Raw genomic sequence first — 20,771 nt, 5'->3', positions numbered from 1 at the left:
CTTACCATTTGTGACGATACAGCGCTTCATTATCTTCCGTCTACACAGCAGAGTTTAAGTATTTTCCTGACGCATCACCACACATCAATTTAAATAATCAGGTACCACAAAAGTTAGTAAAATTTATTTATGGGGGAAAAAAAAAATTCAATTTTTTTTCTTTGGAATTTGTTGCAAAAATCGTGGTGCGCGCTATACACGAGTAAATACGGTACTTAAAATATATTGTACTTTAGTTCAAAGTGAGAAATCCGTTGAAGTGAAGATTTTTTATGATGACATTCCACTGTGTTATCAAATACGGGAAATTTTTTGGAATATTTCTCACAATATATTTTTTTGCCTAAAGGTGTTGTGTTTAAGACAACAAAATTTCATGTTTTGGTAGTGCATATTGTTTCTATAATGTCTTTATGTCTTTTTTTCTTTTTCAGATTTTTGCAAGAAGAATCAAAAAGAGGGTGAGTTGCTCTATTTTCAAAAACATTTCAGTAATATTTAAATTTAGTAAATTTAGAACCTTAATTTTATTTTTAAGAATGTTAAAAAACCATCCATGTGTGAAGTGGGACTTAAACCTGCAACTTCAGATTAGACTGGCACCTAGATCATAAGGCTGACTGCTAGGTCACCAGTGACCTATCACACAACGAATGAATCAACAATGGCCTATGGTAATTGCAAGTACCCTAATTATCTCTGCATTTACTTGGAGTCACTACAAGACTTTTAACTGAAGTTGATAGAAAAATTTCATTATTGAAGTATAAAAACAGTCAGATTGCATGTCTTTTTTTTTTTTAACAAAATTGGTGAATTTTAACATTCTAACACTACCACAGTACTATACAACTTGATGCTAAGATCATGAAAACTTGAGAGAGTGCAGATAAATCAATACAGACTTGCATGTTGAGAGACAAGATGGAGAGAAAGTTCTGCGAGAGCAGATTTATGGGAATGTATTTTCTTTTAAACTCTTTGGTATGATTCCTGATGCTGGTACTACAGAGAGTAATGAGCGAAGGAATGCTCGGCCGTCGACTGAAGTTGCACGTCTGTAATGTCGACTGAAGTCGCACGCTGAATGTATGATTTTGGCTAGCACTTTGAAGACATAATTTTTATTACTTATTATTTTTCTAGGGATTGCTAAACATCTCAGCATCTTATGACACTATGCCAATGATACAGTGTTATTCAAAATATTTTTTTGATTGCATGTGGTGCTGTACAAACCCTCTGGCCGTTAAGTTATTCATCTGCTACATACATACCAATATCTTTGTTTTTGGTCAACACTGATACTATTTAATACATTCATTACCTGGCACTGAAAGGTCATGTGTCATGCCTGGCGAAGATTTACACATAGGTAGGTATTTTGTGTAGTTTGAGAAGAAGATTTTACGGCTGTGGTCCGGCCTACGTTGATATGGAATGTATGGAAACCTCTTTTGGAACTTTATTAGAATTTGTTGACTACAGTTAAAGCCCAAAATGAGGCATTTGTGATTAGTGTGGTTGTTGTTTCAAGGACAGAGTCCTTTGGCTGTACTGTGTGTCGTTAGGGAACTCTTGGAAATATCAGTAATAAATAACTTTTTTTTTCATATGACATTTATTTTAAAGTAAATTTGTTTAGAAGACTTGAACTTGGTTTTTTTTAGCAGTGTTTTGGTCATGAATGGCTGTCATAATCTCCTGTAAATTTTTGTTTAAGAATAAAAAGCAGTGATTGTTTTCGGAAGAGTTTATTACATTAAAAAATTGTTGAGAGAAATTTTTTTAATGAGTTTAAACAGCATTTTGGAACTCAGCAAAATATTTAAAGTGTTTTACGGAAGTAACTGTAGTGGAACAGTGGTGTCATACAGGCATGATCTGGACTGTTACAAAAAAACCTTTATACAGGACGGAGTTAGCTTTTCAGTATTTTAAATTATTGGTAAAAAAATCTGCACTTACATAAATGTTGTGAGGCCACTTGTGCATGAAATCAGCACAACCTTACTTTATCTCCAAATTTTATCTAAAAAATTTGGGTGGCATTATATGAGGAAATTATATGGCTAAATTAATTCTAGAAGTTAATATAGCTCTTCTCTATCCTCTTTCTTTCTCTTCTACTCCACCCCGTTCAGACTATGTGCAAGCTAGCATAAGTACTGTTTCATAAAGTCAAACTATCGTTCAAGTCAAGTATCAATGATAAGCTCTTAAAAACTTCAATAAAATTATTGTCCTGTATGCCAAGTATATAGTAATTATTTTTATCCAAATATGATTTTAGATTTGCAAAAGTAAATATGTATTTTTTCAGATGTAATATAACTACTAACAATATATACATAAAAGATCTTACCATAGAGAAATTGTAATAAATTGGAATCCAAGAAAATGTTTTCTTAAAGTATTAGGAATCACAATCAAGAAAAAATATATAGTTTTCTTCAAATATATGTTTTAAAAGGCTTTAATGTGTTAAACTGCTGGAAGGACATTAACTATAAAATTTCAAATGACATATGAAATTAAAATAAAGAATAGTTAAATTTTTATAATCCCTTACATTGTGTGATCATCCTTGTCACCAAGATGAATCTTGTGGTGGTTTTGTTTCAGGAGTATAAAGAATTCAAATAGGAAAATTAACAAACAGTATTTTCCTAAACAATTTTTGGAAGTGGTCAGCAGTAGTGAAGTATTTCTGTATCCTCTGATGTTACCAGCAAGGCCATTTAGAGTGGGAGAATTTAAGCCAGTCTTTCTACCGGCTGAAGAGCAGTAAGTAAAGTTTTTCCAATTTATATATATATATATATATATATACACACACACACACACATATACATATACACATATATATACACACACATATATATATAAATTAAAGAAGAAGAAAAATTATGGCATTTACACATTCTTATTTCTTTGTAATATAAGAGCCAGAATAACTAGAAAGAACGTTTTCCTTTTATCATGTTTGAAACTGAGAAATTTTATTGCTATGCATCAATATTGTGTACATTTAAATTTTACAGTATTTTTGTGTTTAAAATTGAAATTGTGATGACCATTTACTGAAAATGTATTTCAATATTTCTTGCATTTGTTGGGTCACAAATATTCTCACTATATTTTTGTTGAAAGTTATTTTCAAGGTGTATTTGTTCACGTAAGTGATCATAATATTATGAACTCTGTGATTATGCGTGCCCTCAAAACACTACCGCATACCACAATACATTGCTTCCCTGGCTGGATCTAAGATTGTGATCACAATAATTATTAAAATTAGAAAAATGTATAAATTTTAATAAGTTGAATTTGGTTCCTGTTACCGCTGAAGCAATGCCAAAAATAGCAGAGAATTATACAAATTAACGGGATTTGAGTCATCTAGGCAAAGAAAACAAAAACTATTTTAACCAAATATTTATTTGTAAAAACCAAAAATTTACTTTCTTGTTCCACTTGGAAAATCTGTAGGAAGCTAGGCACATATCCCAGCAAGATAATGACAGCTTATAAATATAAATTATAATAAAAATGATAATCAACATGGAACTTTAACACCATTAAATAATATAAATGTACCTTATTCCTATTAGCAATATTGTCTAAACTTAAAATTCAGTTCTAACTGTAGATCGTACAGTTCGTTACAACAGTTTGATATACCGATAATAAATGATCTTGCAGTGAAGTCCCAAAAAATGTATCCTTAAAGAAACTTAAATCAAGCACTATACATCAAGATTATGAAAATTTACAAAAGTCCACGAGCTCTATGCCACATTTCTACCATTTCGTAAATTACTAATTTCTGGACAAGTTCTTTTGAAAGTTTATTTTTCCATTTATTTACGTTCACCTCCGATGATGCCACTTAAGTTTATTCACGCCAAAGTCTCTTCTACTATACAGTCCGACACAGACTGGTAAAGGATTGTTTACAATCGATGTAAAATGCATACCGGTAACTTATTTCCAGGTCCCCAAACAAATAAGGGCGATGTTTAAGTTCAAACTAAAGTTCACAAAACGTATGGTGTTTATTTCCCTCGGTTATTCCATAATTCTTAGGCGAAAATGTTGTATGACAAGTCCAGTGTGAAAGCAATCTACAGGCGGTGCGAAGGATGTAACCTGCCCTGTGCGAGTGACACGCAACTCGGCTGCCAGGGCTGTTCAACAACTCCGCTCGCACCCACGCAAAAGAACAGTTACTTCTCACAAAAAAATATGCAGGCTTATTCCCCTTTAGCTCACTGCCTAGGCTTACAGGAACTATCAGTTCTGTTTCCTTGCCACTGAAAAACGCTCAATAAAAAAACTGACCAGTAAATTTGAGTTTATATCCTGGGCTCATAACTTACAGTTTGTTCAGCCCCTCGGACGATGCTCGGCCCCATCGGTCACAGTAGGCCTCATTCTCAATATCGTCTTGGGGCTGTCGAAATGCACTAGCCGCAACGTTCGCTGCGGGCGCCCCTTTCCTCGGGACTCGTGTGTCAGATTGTCGCTATGGTCAACCACCAAGTCCTCACTTGTTCTCTTCCACGCCATCATGACTGCTGCGCTCGCCACACACCTTGCTGCCGCACCAACAGTCTGCACACAAACACCAGCGGAGCTCATTCCCCAACTGTTTCAAGCATCCTAAAGCTGTTACACAACTTCAAAGGAAACTGTAGCATATTTACTAAAATTAATACAGAAATAAATTAAATATTGCATGTAAATAAATTTAACCATTATGAACAAAACAAACATCAACGAATAGCAAAGTATTCAAAAGAAACTGAGCACTAAATTAAATAAAAATGTGATGAAACTAAATTAAGGACAAAAACAAAATACTAATTTTAACTAGGCAAATAAAATATATGAAAATTAGTGGCGCAAAGTGCCATAACTCTTGCGTAACTTCTTACTGATATTAGATAACACTAAGTAGACAACTGTTGAAATAATTTGAGATGAAAAATAAAATTTAAGAGAGCTATCATGATTCATTTACAGGTAATGCCTTGAAATAATAGTACTGACAAAATGAAAACAAAACCAAAATGGGGTGTGAGACAGCCATAATGAAATTATTTAATATGTAGTTATTTAAAGTGTAATTTTTGTCACAAGCCTTTATTATGGCTGACAAAGGAAAAGAATGAACTTTATAACAAAATAACAAATGCTGTAATATTTACCCTGTCAGCAATAATTGTGCATAATGTAAGCTTATTACTTTTTTTTTTGTTTCTAGTTGTAAATGTTCATAATGTTAGTGAATTCTTTATTTATGTAATCATATGTATTTTTTCCATTTTAGATTGGCAGCCATTGGCCTTGAACAGTTTGAAAGCTACTTAAAGGAAACCAAAGAAAATTTCAAAGACCTGATAAAAGTTGTCTCGTTAATAGTGAAGTACATGATGCCTGGCAAGGACGTCCTGAAGCTGTATGACATCATTCGCAGGAAGAGGTTTGTCAAGTCCAGCCCGATACATGTGAGTTTACTGACCTCCTTGGTGCCTGTGGTCTTATAGTGTGTTCTTACAATTATGCGCACAGGTACTTTCAAGAGTGATATTGTTAAAATAACAGTTTTTTTTTTCAGTCAGGTTTTTACCATTTAATAATTAAATGTTTTTAAAACATTGCATTTGGTAGACTCCATACTTTTTTTTTTTTTGTAAAACAGTATTTTTTCTCAACTCTATATGTATTTAAGGGTGTGAAAGTTGCCACTTTGTAGCAAGTACATACTTCATTCATGTGTTTTGTCTCTACTGGCACCTAACAATTGGTTTCACCTCTTGTCACTCCCTGGTTTTCCTTCTAATTCCACAACATTCACAGTTGTTTATAAAAGCTACATTGGTTCTGTATGTAGTAAGGATTTTATCAATTCAATATGTTTATGATTACATGTAATTGATGCACTGTAAATGTATACAAGCATAAGATTATCTAGCTTTGTTTGGAGGGGGAAAAAAAATTAATGCACACTTCATAAGAAATGTAGTCACCTTCATAAACAACAGTAGCAGTTAAAATTGAAAATTAAGAGGATTAAATGTCTGAACATGCTTATTGTGATGTGTAATGTTTTGAGTGGGGTAGAGATATATCTTTAGGTAAAGAGGAGTGAAAAGTTCTCCCACAAAATTTGGTGTCAAAAAAATTATAATTTTTTTGTTGCTGTTTGCACAGCAGTTTAATTTATTAGGTGAAATAAACTGTTTGAAAAATGAACGATTTTCCAGTTCAAACAAATGGTCACAGAATAATCAAAAAATTTGAAATTAAAATTAACCCTCTCAAATAAATTTTTATTTTTGTTCCTGAAGTAGAAATATTAACCTACGTAAATAACACTGCCTGTAAATGTATTTTAAAGCTACTAGCTAGTCGGACAATCTCTGTTAAGATTAATTTTAATGTTCATGAACAAAAGTTGGCGTATTCATGGAATAAATTAATAAGAAGGATAAACTGCTTAGAAATTTAATAACCATACAAAGGCTGGTGTACACTACTTACTTAAACTTTGTGCCAGTGATCCGAGGCACCCTTTCTCAGGGACCAATCTGATCTTCTGCTAGTCTAATGACGACGTTAGAGGCCCGTTTGACATTTCTCCTGCTTACAGTCACGTCCGGGGCCTGTAACCTTATTTCCCTGCATGACTAAAACTGCACACAACAGCTCTGGACAAGTTGTTACCATTTCTCAGAGACGAGCTTACCATAGCTTTTCTCGTCACGCATACGTCTTAGGTTTTCTCCTCGAAAGTCACGTTAGGATGCTCATTCCCAGCCTCGTGGTGTTTTTTGTCCACCCCCACCCCTCCTAGCTCCCTCTGGTTCTCAGAATTTAGCCCAGGATCATTGCCCTGACGTGAACCCCGCCAGGCATTGGCAGACTTCAAGGACGATTTGCCATAGAAAAAAATATGTGCAAAGATGGACCACACACGACATCTAGCGGCAGAAATAGTAACTTATTCTCTTGTCGCCAGCTCGTGGAGCTGACGCCCACGACATCTGGTGGCGACTTTGCTAACCTCCCAGCTACCTTCCCCTGTAGGACGCCAGAGAGCAGCACAGACTGCGCGATTAGCCCCAGGCGAGTCAATCCCTATTTGTTTCAGACACCCCTCAACAGGTAGGTGCTAAAATTAGCCACTGCTACCAACTTCAAGATATCGAAGTCATAGTTTTTTTGATTCCCATGTATGTATGTATGTATGTATGTATGTATAACATTAGTGCTGTTTGTACATCGTATTTTAGATTTAATTAGTTTGTTTATTTCTTCAAGTGTTCAGATTAGCTTTGCAAGGATGTCTAAACAGATTCATAAAACGTCATGGGAAGCCTTCTGCAGTGTATGTTGCCACCCCTCAGCACAGTGTCTAAAACTGAGTAGCTTAAAAACCCCTGTGTTCTTGTAGGTCCCATTGCACGAAACCTGTTTGCAATACCATGTAACGTAAATCCATACTTTTTTAGCATTTTATCCTCATTGCAACTAATTAAATTTTGTCTCTAGGCGCGCATCAATACTCATTAGTCTTGTCGGAATGTTGTTGACTTTGACTTGTCGTGGTAGCATGGACTGTAAACAGGTAATTTTAAACTTTGTGATCTGCGGATACTAATGGTTATTTCTGCGGGTGCAGTATTACTTCCGGCACAACTGTGCGCCGGCCGCTGAACACTTTGTGATACCCTACAACTCGACCATGGCGCGAGCACCGAACAAGCAGCCCATAGAGCTGCTGCCTGATGTGTGGAAAGAGGCTATATACCATGAAAAAGCATCTGTGAGCATGTGGTATGTTTGCGAGTGAGCCGGATTCCCTGAAGCAAAGTCGAAACTTCAAAAAGTTGGTCTGAAAATTGTGTTTACTGTATCATGGAAAATTATTACTGGCCAATTGTGGAGAACTTACCTAAGGACTTATTTTTTTATCATCTGCTGCTAGTTTGTTATAGCGCTAATATTTTTACTCCTTTCTTTGCTATTTTTTGTGCAGCTTTTTGCAACATTCTTTATGATGAAATAACCATCAATCATAATGTTTTATTCTAAATACTGTAATTTACAAGTTAGCTGTGGTTTCATTTAAGGCAAGATCTGTGGAGCTGATTGGAATTTGTAGAAATTAGTAGAAAAAATTTTGTCATTGTGTCACAAGAGGTCAGCATGATTTTCCAGTACCAGTAATCTTATTTTAACTAACGTTGCGTGTGTATTAATGTATTTAAATGTTATTGCATTTCTGTAAAGTAAATTGATGGTATCCATCAAATTAAATTTTGTATTGTCTCAGTGTGCAAACTGCATACTTAAGTTTTGTGGAATTTAACTTTTTTTTTATACATATTTTCTGTATGTGATATGTATGTATGTACATACATTTTAGTTAACTGTTAATAATTTTTTTAAAAATATTATTGAAGTGTTGATACACTAAATTATGAGAGTCTCCAAATATGATGTTGGTTTGTAATGTCCAATCGCATTGCTTCAGGACTATTTAAACTGTGTAAATTTTTCACTGTGAAATTCATCTTTGTGTAAATACTATTTTTTTTATATTTTTGAAATTAGAGAATTTCTAAGATAAAAAGTTTCATAACTCATGGTGTATATGAAATAAAGAAGTAGGATGACAGATTACTTGCCAGAGAACAGAAATTGTGTAAATTTCACACCTCTATCTGACCTAACCTTTAAAGCGTAGGCTGAGACAAATAATACCTAGTTACATAATATATGTATAAATATAGTAACCTTAATGTATTTTTGCATCTTTCAGATGTGTCGGTACAATCAGTACAATTAACATAATTCAAAATGAAAATATATAAATATATATTTATATATATATAATTATATATACTGTGCTAACATATCCATTGTATACCTTGTTTTTGCAGCCTAACCATTTCTTTAACACTATAATTAAGTACTCCAATATAATTTTTTTTCCCAACAAATCTGTTCTAAATGCACTACTTCAACCTTTCAGCAGATAAATTTGTTGCTCAAACAAACTTGACTATCATCATTATTCATTTACATATCATCTCAAATGATCTTGCTGTTGGCCAGAGGTTTCCTATACATGGTTAACTTTTTGATATTTTGAGGATCAGCTGTCAAGAATGTCCAAACACACTGTTAGCATTGCATTGTATGTTGTATTATTGTATAACATGCTAAATCCAATATCTGTGTGCAGATATATACAAACAAAAAGTTCTTATAGATGCAGTAAAATAAACTAAAAAAAAAATTTGTAAAAGATAGATACAGTAGGTAAAAGATAAAGTTTAAATTTTTTGACAGATGCTTCAAGAAGCATGGATCCTGAAATATATTCCTCAGAAAGTGAGAGTCCTTGTGTGACTAGGTGGGGAATGTTATAAACACTAAACAGTTAATTGTGAGTAATTTTATATGGTGATAAAAAACTGGCTTTAAATTTTAAAATTATAAAATTGTTGCATTGAGTTGAAGGTAACTCAAAAAAATTTCTAGAGACTGTAATTTTCAGTTACAAAAGCACAGTCCATGTCAGTGTTAAGTCAAAATACTTAACTGTAGCATTTCGAATTGTTAAAGTGCAAGTACCTTTTTAAAAAAAAATGTTAATTGGTTGATTTTTAATGTGTTTCGCACCCTTACCAATCCGTAATTAATCTGCTTTAAGACTTCTTCAGAAGGATGTGTACACTGGTTATAATTGTATGGCAAACAGAACATTCAATCTGAAAAAAATTCCTGTGTCATGAAACAGTATGCTTACTAGAATGTTCTATGTAATACTTGTTGCTAAATGTGCTCTGAACTTGTTTAGGAGACTTGTTTCTTTGGACCAAAACACAGAAGCTCACTCTTCATCTGTAGAAGTAGCAATAATTTTTTTTCATAGGCCAGAAATCCAAACTATATCAACATAGTGGTGTGCGTTATGTTCTGTATGCTCTTCTCATGCACTATGTGTTAAGAGTTGTTAGAGTTGCTCGACTTAAAATGCCAATTACCTATATAAGTAAACAAATTCTCATCTCTGGGCAGTTTACTCTCATCAAACAAGTAACCAACAATTAAGGAGGCTACTTGGAGTGTACAGGATCTATGTTAGTGATAATATAAAATATAAGTTTTAAGTATCAGAAGAAAATTTTTTTTTATGTAGCCTTTGATTGTAATGACACAGTTAGTTACACACTTTGTGCAATAGTGAATAACAATGAAACCAAATACACTCAGTATTATAACACAATATAACATAAATAGTCCATGTTTAAAAAATTCAAATTAATGAAATAATGAATTGAAAATTTAGTTTAATTAGGTACTGTTCAATGTCATATCTGTGTTACTTTAATTCTTGTTGAAGATCGGGAAGTTATATAAAACAAAAGTTTCTCACGTAGTCTATGCTCATATACTTAAAATAGGATAGTATTTGATAACTCACAAAAAATATTTTTTTAATTTTGTTCCATTTGATCTAGCTAGATAGATCAGTGGGAACACAATCACTGTACTCATGGACCACTGGATCCGAAAGTGTCCTTTCATAATGAAAAATTCAATAATTTATTAAAACTATAAGAACATTACTTTCAGATATCAAAGTTAGTATCAGACGTAGCTAGGGTTCTTTATTTGATTATAAAATTTAGTTCATATCACTCGGCTTTGCTGTTGGGAACATTGGCCAAAGTGTCACGATCACCATCATTATTCATGTGATAGGCATAAAATCATAGGTACTTTTCACATAATTAACACTTGTATGTTTAATACTGTGAGTATTGACTTTGCTATCTATATATCTTACTCATTGTTGCTTCTGCTAACCATCTTTAAGCAGACAGATGCTACTCTAGATAGCTAGCTAATTTACACATATTTCGGTAGCACTTCATCTAAGTGCTAACACAATGGCGGCTAAAGACAGAAGACTGTTTTCAGTTCAAAGTTTTAAAATTATAAATCGTTGAATCTGATTTGTGCACTGCTGTGCTGACATTACAGCACCCGTGTTGTAGTTCCTCAAATAATACTAAGGACTCTTGGTACTCTATTACTTTTCTTATTGCCACACGTACACTAATCACAGTTACAATGTCTCGGAGTAGTACACATCTAACTTACTCTTACATATCACGGCCATCTTAACCTATATTTTCTCAACAGTCTCGCCAACTTGGCCATATACAACAATGCATAAAATAATGCTGCTTTAAATATAGTAAAAATATTCAATCTTTCAGTGAAACTATATAAACAATAACAGTAGCTAAAAAAAATCAATGCTCCTTAAAGGTATTACGGCAATTATTGTAGGAGCGGGACAGTTGAATCAAAACAATATTAATAACTAGAGTCGTCACAAATCAAAAACAAAAATAAATAAAAAAATCACTGAAAATTCAGAAATGTCAAAGAAAATAATATTGAAATAGTTTTCATAACATCTGCATGTATGTTTCTGCACGTTGGCGAAAGTATTTAAAATTTAAATCATAAAAAATACAAAATAATCCTAAAATTTTCAAGTTGATACCTGACACAGGTCTCAAAATTAACATTGTTCATCCTTTGCCTAGGGCATGGAAGGAATGTGGACCTGGCAGAGACTCATGGTTACAGGGCTGTGATGTGGCCCTTGTGGGTGCAAGATTAGTGTACCATCGATTTCATTCAACCAAAAAACCTGGCCTCCTTTGAGCGTCTGGTACAATCATTTCTGATTAAGAGAGTAGTTGATTAAACATGGATTCTTTAGATGTCCCACACGCCTCTGTCCATTAAGTCGTTACGTGATCAGTTGAAAATATTGTTACGAACGCAAGAGACAAGACCGCGATGCGCGCCAGGTTTAGAGCGGGCTGACTGCCACGCACGGCTACTGACGTCACGTGCCGTACGTTGACGTAAGGCATGCCACGCGTGCCCGGCCGGATTACAAAGGTCCTCGCTACCCGCTTGTCCCTCCATTCCCCGCACATTATCCTGCCTCTAACCTATTATCACCTTTAGCGGCCTGGGAATTCCGGGCTTACAGAGGCCGCTGTGTGGAGTGGCATGAATGAGCATCGCCATTCTTGATGACGCGACTCATCACAGCTGCGCTCGTCGGTTCAAGAAGAGCGCCACAGGTACTTGAGCACTGACGCCGGCCTCCGCGGGAGTTGCTTGACAGTTCCGAGCGAGTTCCGAGAGTTCCGCGAGTGAAGGGAAGTGCGACATCGGTGAAGAGGGTGAGAGACCCCTTCGAGAGTGGCGTGATGCAGAGCGACGGGATCGAGAGAGTGCGATTGATTGGCAGGAGACACACTGTGTGGTCAGGCACGAGGTAAGGGGCGAACCACTGTTGAGCCTAACTCAGGAGTTCAGACTATCGAACTTGACAGACATTGAGTGACTTGCGAATAAACGGTTTTAAGTGCCAGTGATTGGTGATTGCTGATTGGACATTTTTAAATGTGATTATTTATCAGTATGTAAATATTTTTAATTAATAAAACTTACCCTTAAGAACCAGTTCTCCCCACATTGGTCGTAAGAATATTACAGAGATCAGTTAAAATATTATTTATTGGACATGGCTCTTGTACATAATTATGTTACAATTAAATTACAAGTAAAACTGTTCAAAACACCAACTGCATGGAATTGGTTTAAGTTGCAGTTCATGACTTTTTATGGCCTGGACTACGGTAAAAGTTCGTTTTGAAATTCAGAAACTCAGAATACAAAAATATTAACTTTAAGCAGTTTACTTCCAAAGTAGACTCCAAGGATAAGGAAAAGAGTTTAAAATACTTAATAGAACAGCTGATGGAGCTTAATCAGAGGATGCATAGTTAGATTCCTCGGGGTGCAGCTACTGTCCTGCCCCTGGTGGTGGTTGAGAGAAACGGGGGTGCTGCACACAGTAGCGGCAGGGAGGCATCTGTGCACTAGAGGTCTGCGAGTATTCAAACAAGATTTATTATTCGTGAATAATTTGATGTTCAATTCGACATTCCATATTGTGTGTGAATATATACACACACACAGGTTTTTTTTTATATATATATATATATATATATATATATGTGTGTGTGTGTGTGTGTGTGTGTGTGTGTGTGTGTGTGTGTGTGTGTGTGTGTGTGTGTGTGTGTGTGTGTGTGTGTGTGTGTGTGTTACCAATAGATATTCTTATATCATTTGGGACCTATTCACAAAATTATATAAAATGTAACATCTATGAGGCTAAGATGATTTATTGAGAAATTTACTTTTGTGTTTTGTATCATTATTCACACTATTTGTTTTTAACAAATCATTTTTTATGATTTAAAATAATACTATATTTTATGGATTAAATCCATTTTATAAACACAACTATTTTCAAACGTAAAATTTTGTTGTATGATAGTGTTTGTTTTTTAATTTTCCTACCGTTTACACCTCTATGTTTTGGTTCCATGTGTATTCCTCTCTTATTTATTTTATTGTATTTTGAATAAATTTTTCTTTCCTGTGCGAAGTATGAAAAAAAATTTCACTGTATGCTAAAATTTGTTAGAAAATAATTAATATTAGTGAATATTGTGAAATTCAGTTCAAAGTTTGATTGGAATAAAAAAATTAGTGTTATCAGAAGCCTACCGTGAGCACCAAACAATATAGCAGTTATTTTAGTTATGAATCTGTGCCAAGGGTGAAACGAAGTTAACCCTTCAACAAATATCTAATATAATTAAACAAGGACCCATCTATAATATTATAATTTCCTTGTTCATTTATTTTAAATTTAAAATCATAAATTTATCTTGAATGAAGGTGTGTTCCGAATTGCCTGTGCATGGCACTGCCATGTCCTTATTAATTAAATGGATTCAAAAAGAATCACGTACACTCAGGGCAAAACAAAAATATAGTGTATAAAAAGTAAGGGGGATGTTGCACTGATTCTAAGGAAGGATGTACACATGCAGGCGGAAGGTTCAAAACACAGCAGGAGTGGGATGGATGCGTTGAGGTGACAAGTCGCATCGGCCAATAGGAGGAGGCATAGCGCCCGGTCAACTTCAAAATTAAAAAATTACTAAAAATAACCTAATTTAAATACATTTAGCACATATGCAAATGATATGTATTTGGAAACAGAATTAAATGATTAAGGAACAAAAATATTATTTATTTCGTACTTGGAAGAATTGTGTAGTGAAAATCTCTTTTCAAGTGAAAGTACAAGCTTGTACTTTTCTGTTTCACAAATGCTTAATTAAGATGTTGTGCTGCTTACGTATATTCAAGCAAACATTGCATGAACTAGAAAATTGTATCACTAATTTGTACATGTTCTATGTATTTTAGCATCTAAAGGTTTTTAATGAGGGACATGTTCCTGTCACTTGGGAGCAGTGAAATAGGTTATCGCCAAGTTAAAAATGGAACTTTGTATTGCTTGGCTGAAAAATAACTTTATTCCATAGTTACATCCTCCGGCACAAAATATGAAAACCAAGTGGGGAAGCAGTAACGAGCATGCTAACAAAGGTCATAGTTGCTACCCTTTACATAAAAAGAAACTGCAAACCAGAACTGTAAATCAATGTAAATTACTGCATGTATGAATACAAACTTTACCAACTATGGTATTTAAATACCTCGTGCACACAACTGCATGATTCTAGATGATTGGTGGCCAAGAGTCACTACACTCGACGCATTTGCCGTCGGGCGCTCCCAGGTGAAAATAGCTCCAGTTGTCTTGCCCTCACACACACCACAAAAAAACAGACACACACAACCACGTGAAAGCTTAGTTAGGTTCAGTTAGCTACAATTACTATAGATAAAATTTTGTTGAAATATTCAAATTTTGAAAGAAAAATATAATTATTTTTTCATGGTAATAGAAAGAGGATCTGAAAAAAAAATTTTTAATAAATAGTGCAAAGCAAATAGGCAATTGCAGTATGTGTAAAGAAACTTCAAGAGGGTGACTTTAAAAAGAATGTACAGTGAATAGTTTAATCCATAGTTAAATATGATGTAGGTCTAAAAATAATTAATCTAGTTTGTTTCTTTGTTTTACTAAGTGAAAAATAAATCATTATTCAGATTACCATATATTAACATTTATGGATTTTTAGCTTGTTTAAACTAAAATGTAGGAACACAGAAGTTGCTTAGAATGATCTCTCTTTCTGGCCAGTGCATATGTGCTTCGTAAAAGAGGCTAGGGTTCCCCCCCTCATGAATTTTTTTTAGTTTTTTTTTTTTTTTTTCCCCCACTTGGAAGAAGATAATTAATTGCCTAAGCTGACACTGCGCTGAGTGTGTGTGTGCGCACGCGTGCGGGCCTGTATCCGGTCATCATTCGCTATATTATCCACCAGATAAACGTCGTCGCAGGTTGTTAGGCTTTAGAAGTACTCTATTTGCTTTAAGTGTTCGACCAGATGTTTTCTACAGGTTTTTTTTTTCCTCTTTGTCGCCCCGTTTTGAACGAAACTAATTACAGAGTTGGCATGTCGTGCTTCTACCATCTAATCAGAAAATTGTCCACTTTAACATCCGCGCAGTTGTTTGATTTTTACGAGTATGTATTTATGCTTGTCAGTTATGCTGTCAGTTCTAATCTATTTGTAATGACCTGCCGGACTCTCTTCTGTGTAAAATACTTAAGCTAATAACGTGGGTGTTAGTAATGATTTTGAATTATTGTGTAAAATCCTATTGTACTGTATTAAACTATACAAAATTTACGTGGCTAGATGTAGCAAAAAAGGTCCACATAAATAACCTTAAAACATTACTTAAATCCTGTGGAAATTTTGTCCCCACAAGAGGAGATAATCTTCGTGATCAAGAAATTTTTCCAGACTTTATTGATTGCGCACAGCCGTATTCGTAAACGACTGAATATTCATTTCTTCGATGCGTTAGTATTCGAAATAGAATCGAATACGATTAATAAACTATTCGTTTTGATATTCCAAAGTTAAACATTTCTGCACCTGCCTAGTGCCATGTTATAATTTTTTTCTTTATATATATATTTGTCCTTCATATAGTCTTGTTGATAACAAAGCATTTTTAATGTTATTTGTGTTTTACTATTTAATCTGTAAGCATAAATGCAAAGCGCAAGTTAAGTGTTGTTTACCCTTGGCTGTGATACTGAATGAATATGGTAGGTATAGTTGTAAATTGTATACTCTTGTACCCATTTGTTTGAGAGTTGCTGTAGTGAAACCATCGTTGCAGTTTGCATTGTTATTGGTGCTTCAATTTTAATACCACTTTTGTAAGATGTAACAGAAAAGTGCATAACATGTTTCATGTAACGTGAAACCATATTTTATTTGATAAAAATAAAACATTTAATCATGCGATTCTGTACTTATTATAAATGTGCTATAATTCCTATATAAATTAACGTAATAGAATAGTTGACCCCAGAACGAATTTTGTTGAAATGATATACCTAAAAAAAGAGAGGGGTGAGGTTGACTGTAAAGTCGGTTTACGGACGTTAATTTTACGTGATAACGTCATAAGAAAACCTTGATGGAAAATTGCATACTTTTTAATTTTCAATTATTATTTACAGTTTTTGCAAATTTAATTTAAATAATTGGTTTAAATATAATCACGAACAATTAGTTAAAAGCCCGCCTTAACCTGTTTGATATTATAGAAGATTTTCTCGCATGGTGGTTGGCCGGTTCTTGCACGCTCGGCTCAGGGGGAACGTGACTATTTTTTGTGCGTGCAGCCGGCGTCCATCGATTTATAAGGCGTTATCACGTCAAAAAGTTTAACCTTAAATAACTAACTTAAGTTTTCCCCCCCTGGACGTTACAAATTACTATTGGTTTCGGTGCTTATGTAAGACGGGAATTATGTCTCCTAAAACTGGACAAAACTCAGTTACGTAAAGATACATAAATAGAAGTGCTTTCAAATGATGTAGTGTTTGAAGGTATGTGGAGGACTACGTACGCATTAAAACACACTTAAATAGTTTATTATTTTCCTTTTCAGTTATTCTACACTTGTAGGTTACAGTCACTGTAAATGAACAAATACACAAAAATTATAATAGCTTGTAGGTACACCATAGGTATTACATACAGACTCCAATAAAAACTTTTAATCGTTATTTGTACCCTAACCTGATGTAGACGTTTCTATGGAGTGAACTAAACCCTAAATTCTTCACTCATTGCTTCTGCGATACTTAGTTATGCCAACTCCCGGTTTCTGTAGAAGGCCCGGGAAGTACCTGACGGGTGCTACAGGTGTCGCGGTGCTGCAGTTGTCCGGGGGGAAGGCAGTCTAGTGGGACACTAGGCTGTTGGTGATGGGTTGCAGGTAAGCTGCACCCGCGTGCCCCACCAGGTACGCAGCTGGGAATTTACCCTGAAACTCCCTACTTGGCTGTGAGACCGCTTGGCCGTGTGGATGACGGAATGGTGCGGAATAATCGTAGACGACACAGTTTATATTAAATTGGCTTTTAATCCACGTACTTCTCCGGTGGTATGCATGGGTACGCTGTACTCCCTACACATACACTATGCGGTGGCAGAACCGCTACAAAAGCTATGATAATGCGCTATGCAGAATCTGAGCCGTTGTACTATTACACTAACACACGCTGATTATAAAACAAAACACGACACTAACATAACACTGTGAATTTGCCGCGGCAGTTTCGCGGGGATGTGATTAATAGTTCGCTGGAGGCAGCCAGCGCCGAAATTTAATTGTCTTAGGAGGGCTCAATGAGCGTGATCCTAAATTCTAGACTACACTTACGTGAGGTTGTAGCTGGCAGGCGTATGCGCGGCGATCTTAATGAAAACTAGTTGGCTGGAGTCGGCTAGTGCCGTAAATTGTATAGTCTGCGACGCAGTGCGGAATTGCCAAGGAAACGGTCGAGATAAGCCTGGGTCCGCGAAATACACGCCGAGTCTACGTGAACAGCAATAAATTAAAAAGGTTTGAAATCAAGTACAGAGTGAACGATCGGTGGAACAAAATTATAGGCTTCTCACGGACACATGTCTTGACCTGGCGCGGAGTGGTTGGAGACTGCCGAACATGGCCTCCTCACAAGGGAGGGAATCTTTCACCTCCTTTGTGAGTCAGTGCCAAAATCTTATATCAACTTAATTTCCTCTATTATAAGCTAAAAACATGTTCCAGGTGCTCAATTAAAAGGTAGCACCTGGTAATTGGGTGCTTAAGGCTTAACAACTGTTTTATAGTGACGTCGACCCAAGTGCCGACCCAGCTCTCACAGCCCGTTATGCCACGCCAACGCCTTCTCCTACCTTGTGTTGCGTGTGCGCCGATGTGCAGTGCGGCTAGGGCAGGGGGGAAGATTCGCACGCTAGGGGAAGTTTACTGTAAAATACATAAGAAACATTCTTATTTGTAAATTGTTTATATTATTATTTGAAGGGTCGTGTTTTCTTTATTATAAATAGTTTATTATATTGTATGAAATGTTATGTAGAATTAGTTCTCACGTGTTCACCGGGCGACAAGGCCGTGGCTTCCGCCTGTGACCAATCAGCGTGTTCCGCGGGCTCGCGAGGAGGGGTGGGACGCGGGCGCTGGGTCGCGCGAGGCGGGTAGGTAGTCAGTCGGCAGCTGGACGCAGGAGGCGAGAGACGTGGCTACGAGAGCTCTCCGAGGCGGTGAGAACGGGCGCGGTGTCTCGCTGCAGTTAATGCAGTGCCGAGAGGAAGCGATTCCTCTGTCACAGTCGTGTGGTCAGTTAGGTGTGTCAACGTGTCATTCAGTCGCGGCGTGCAGTCAGGCACTGCTCTCGCGTGCGGGTTTTCTCCGGCAGTTTACGAGTCGCGGAGTTCTTTTGGGGGCTGGATTTTCGCCTTCGTTTGCACGGTAATTTTCGGGTCTTGCTCCTCACGAACGGGACATCAGGTATTTTTCATACAGCAACAGTGCACGGAACCGGGCTCCGCCCTTCAGGATCGGTCACAGGCGGGAACACGGCAGCCCCTTGTAAAGGGTTTGTTTTCGTATATAAAGAACCTGGAAACCGTCTTTGAGTGTATTAATGACTATCCTGGTGACTTAGTCCCTTGGCCACGCGGCCCGAACCCTCTCTACCGAACACTGAGTAGCCGGCTAAATACTACCATTCAGGGGCTAGTCGACCAGGCGACGACAATAGTATTTAATTATTTGAATTGTGTCAAGTTAGCAACTGTAAATTTATTAACATATTGTCTCACTGTGAACTGTTTTAGTTGGAACTCCTAATCTGACTCGATCATTGTCTCGGGCACTTTAATTAAGGTCAGTGGCCGCAGTGACTGGTATTGAGGTTCGTTGTCTACTCCGTGCATTCGGTGCTCGCATAGAGTAGCTACGACGCACTTGTTTAATGCCTGTGAATTAATAACTGTGTCCTAATGTCTTGTTTCTTAATTGTTTTATGGGTTCGAGCCCCCGGGGTTTCGTGTCCTGAAGTTTATTTTAGTCTAGTGGGGTCACGCGGGAGACGCTCGCCTGACTCATTTCCGCCGGGCTAGAGGTGTGCTCCGAAAACGGGATCTGGTACTAGCGGTGCGGAGCATGGGCTTAGAGGCCATGGTCGGGACGACGTCAGTTATAAATGTTGCTAAGTTCATTTTTATTGGTAATTTGTACTAGAGTATTTAAACAGGAGTGTTGATGTTAATTTTTGCATAAGAATCTTTTTATTCATGAAATATCACAATTTTTAGTACTGGAAAGTTATTGTTTTCCACGATGACAAATGTTTACCACCATATTTACACCCCTAATTAGCTTAAATTTTCACCTCTATGGTTATACACACTTAGTAATATTATACTTTATATCTGAATTGTATTAGCGGTCATTAATTCCTCTCAATAAAAAAAAACGCGTGGAAGCAGCCATTTTATTTCAGTTGAATTTTTGTATTCGTATGTATCGTCTGCATTTTGGAAAGGATTTACATTTATAATCCTTGTAAATTAATAATTTGTTTACCGTAACATTTTTTATTTATAGTGAAATTGGTTGTGCACCTATGAATTTGAAAACCAGATTGGACCTAAAAGTTACATTTCATTTCGTCATCTAGAATTCAAACACAAATAAGAATCGAGATATTTAACTTTTATATATAAATACTAGGTAAAGTAATGGTAATATCATCCATTCCAAATCACTATAAAATGGCTTTAGAATAAGAAATTATAATCATGTGCCGTCGTCCGGGGTCTCGGGCTCGAGTCCCGGTGCGGCTCCTAGCGGGAATGGCTGTTGTCAGTGTAGTGTTTCCGGGTGGGCGCCAGACTAGCTCTGTTTCTAGTCGATAGGTGGGTCGTGGGGTCGGTTGCCCTGCGTGGCCCACTAGGACCGTCGGCGGTGTTGCGTGGGATGTGAGGGATTCCCTACTTGGTGGTGGTTGGGAGTTGTATAGCTAATTGATTAGGTGCTGAAGTTATGCAGCAAATGACGTGCGTCGTTTATTCATGCGACTGTGGGTTTGGTGTAATACCGTTGATTACACACCACGTCGTACAGAGGGTGATGTCACACAATACAGAAGTTACACAATTAAACAAAGTTAGTCTGAAAAGTTTCGTAATAAGACGTGGCAGAAGTTCACAAAAAATGTTACACGAAGGTGCGTTGCACAAGTTTATTGAATGTTACGCGGTGGCGCGTCGCACAAGTTAACA

At 36.2% G+C, this 20,771-nt stretch overlaps 1 protein-coding gene across 2 annotated transcripts in view; it reads left to right on the top strand.

The window, feature by feature from the left end:
* LOC134532860 (GON-4-like protein) overlaps positions 1-16,427 on the top strand; it is a 38,221-nt gene extending 21,794 nt beyond the window's left edge. For both annotated transcript variants that reach the window (XM_063369858.1, XM_063369859.1), the window contains exons 11-14: positions 435-461; positions 2,626-2,787; positions 5,336-5,513; positions 7,691-16,427. In XM_063369858.1, the coding sequence (XP_063225928.1) occupies positions 435-461; positions 2,626-2,787; positions 5,336-5,513; positions 7,691-7,861 (538 nt within the window). In that variant the 3' untranslated portion in view covers positions 7,862-16,427. The remainder of the gene's footprint in view (positions 1-434; positions 462-2,625; positions 2,788-5,335; positions 5,514-7,690) is intronic.
* The last annotated feature ends 4,344 nt before the right edge of the window (positions 16,428-20,771 follow it).

This window comes from Bacillus rossius, chromosome 6 (genome assembly GCF_032445375.1).
Source record: "Bacillus rossius redtenbacheri isolate Brsri chromosome 6, Brsri_v3, whole genome shotgun sequence".
Classification (NCBI taxonomy): Eukaryota; Metazoa; Arthropoda; class Insecta; order Phasmatodea; family Bacillidae; genus Bacillus; species Bacillus rossius.
Note: the sequence above shows the minus strand (reverse complement) of the source record. Positions and strands in the feature narration are given on the sequence as shown.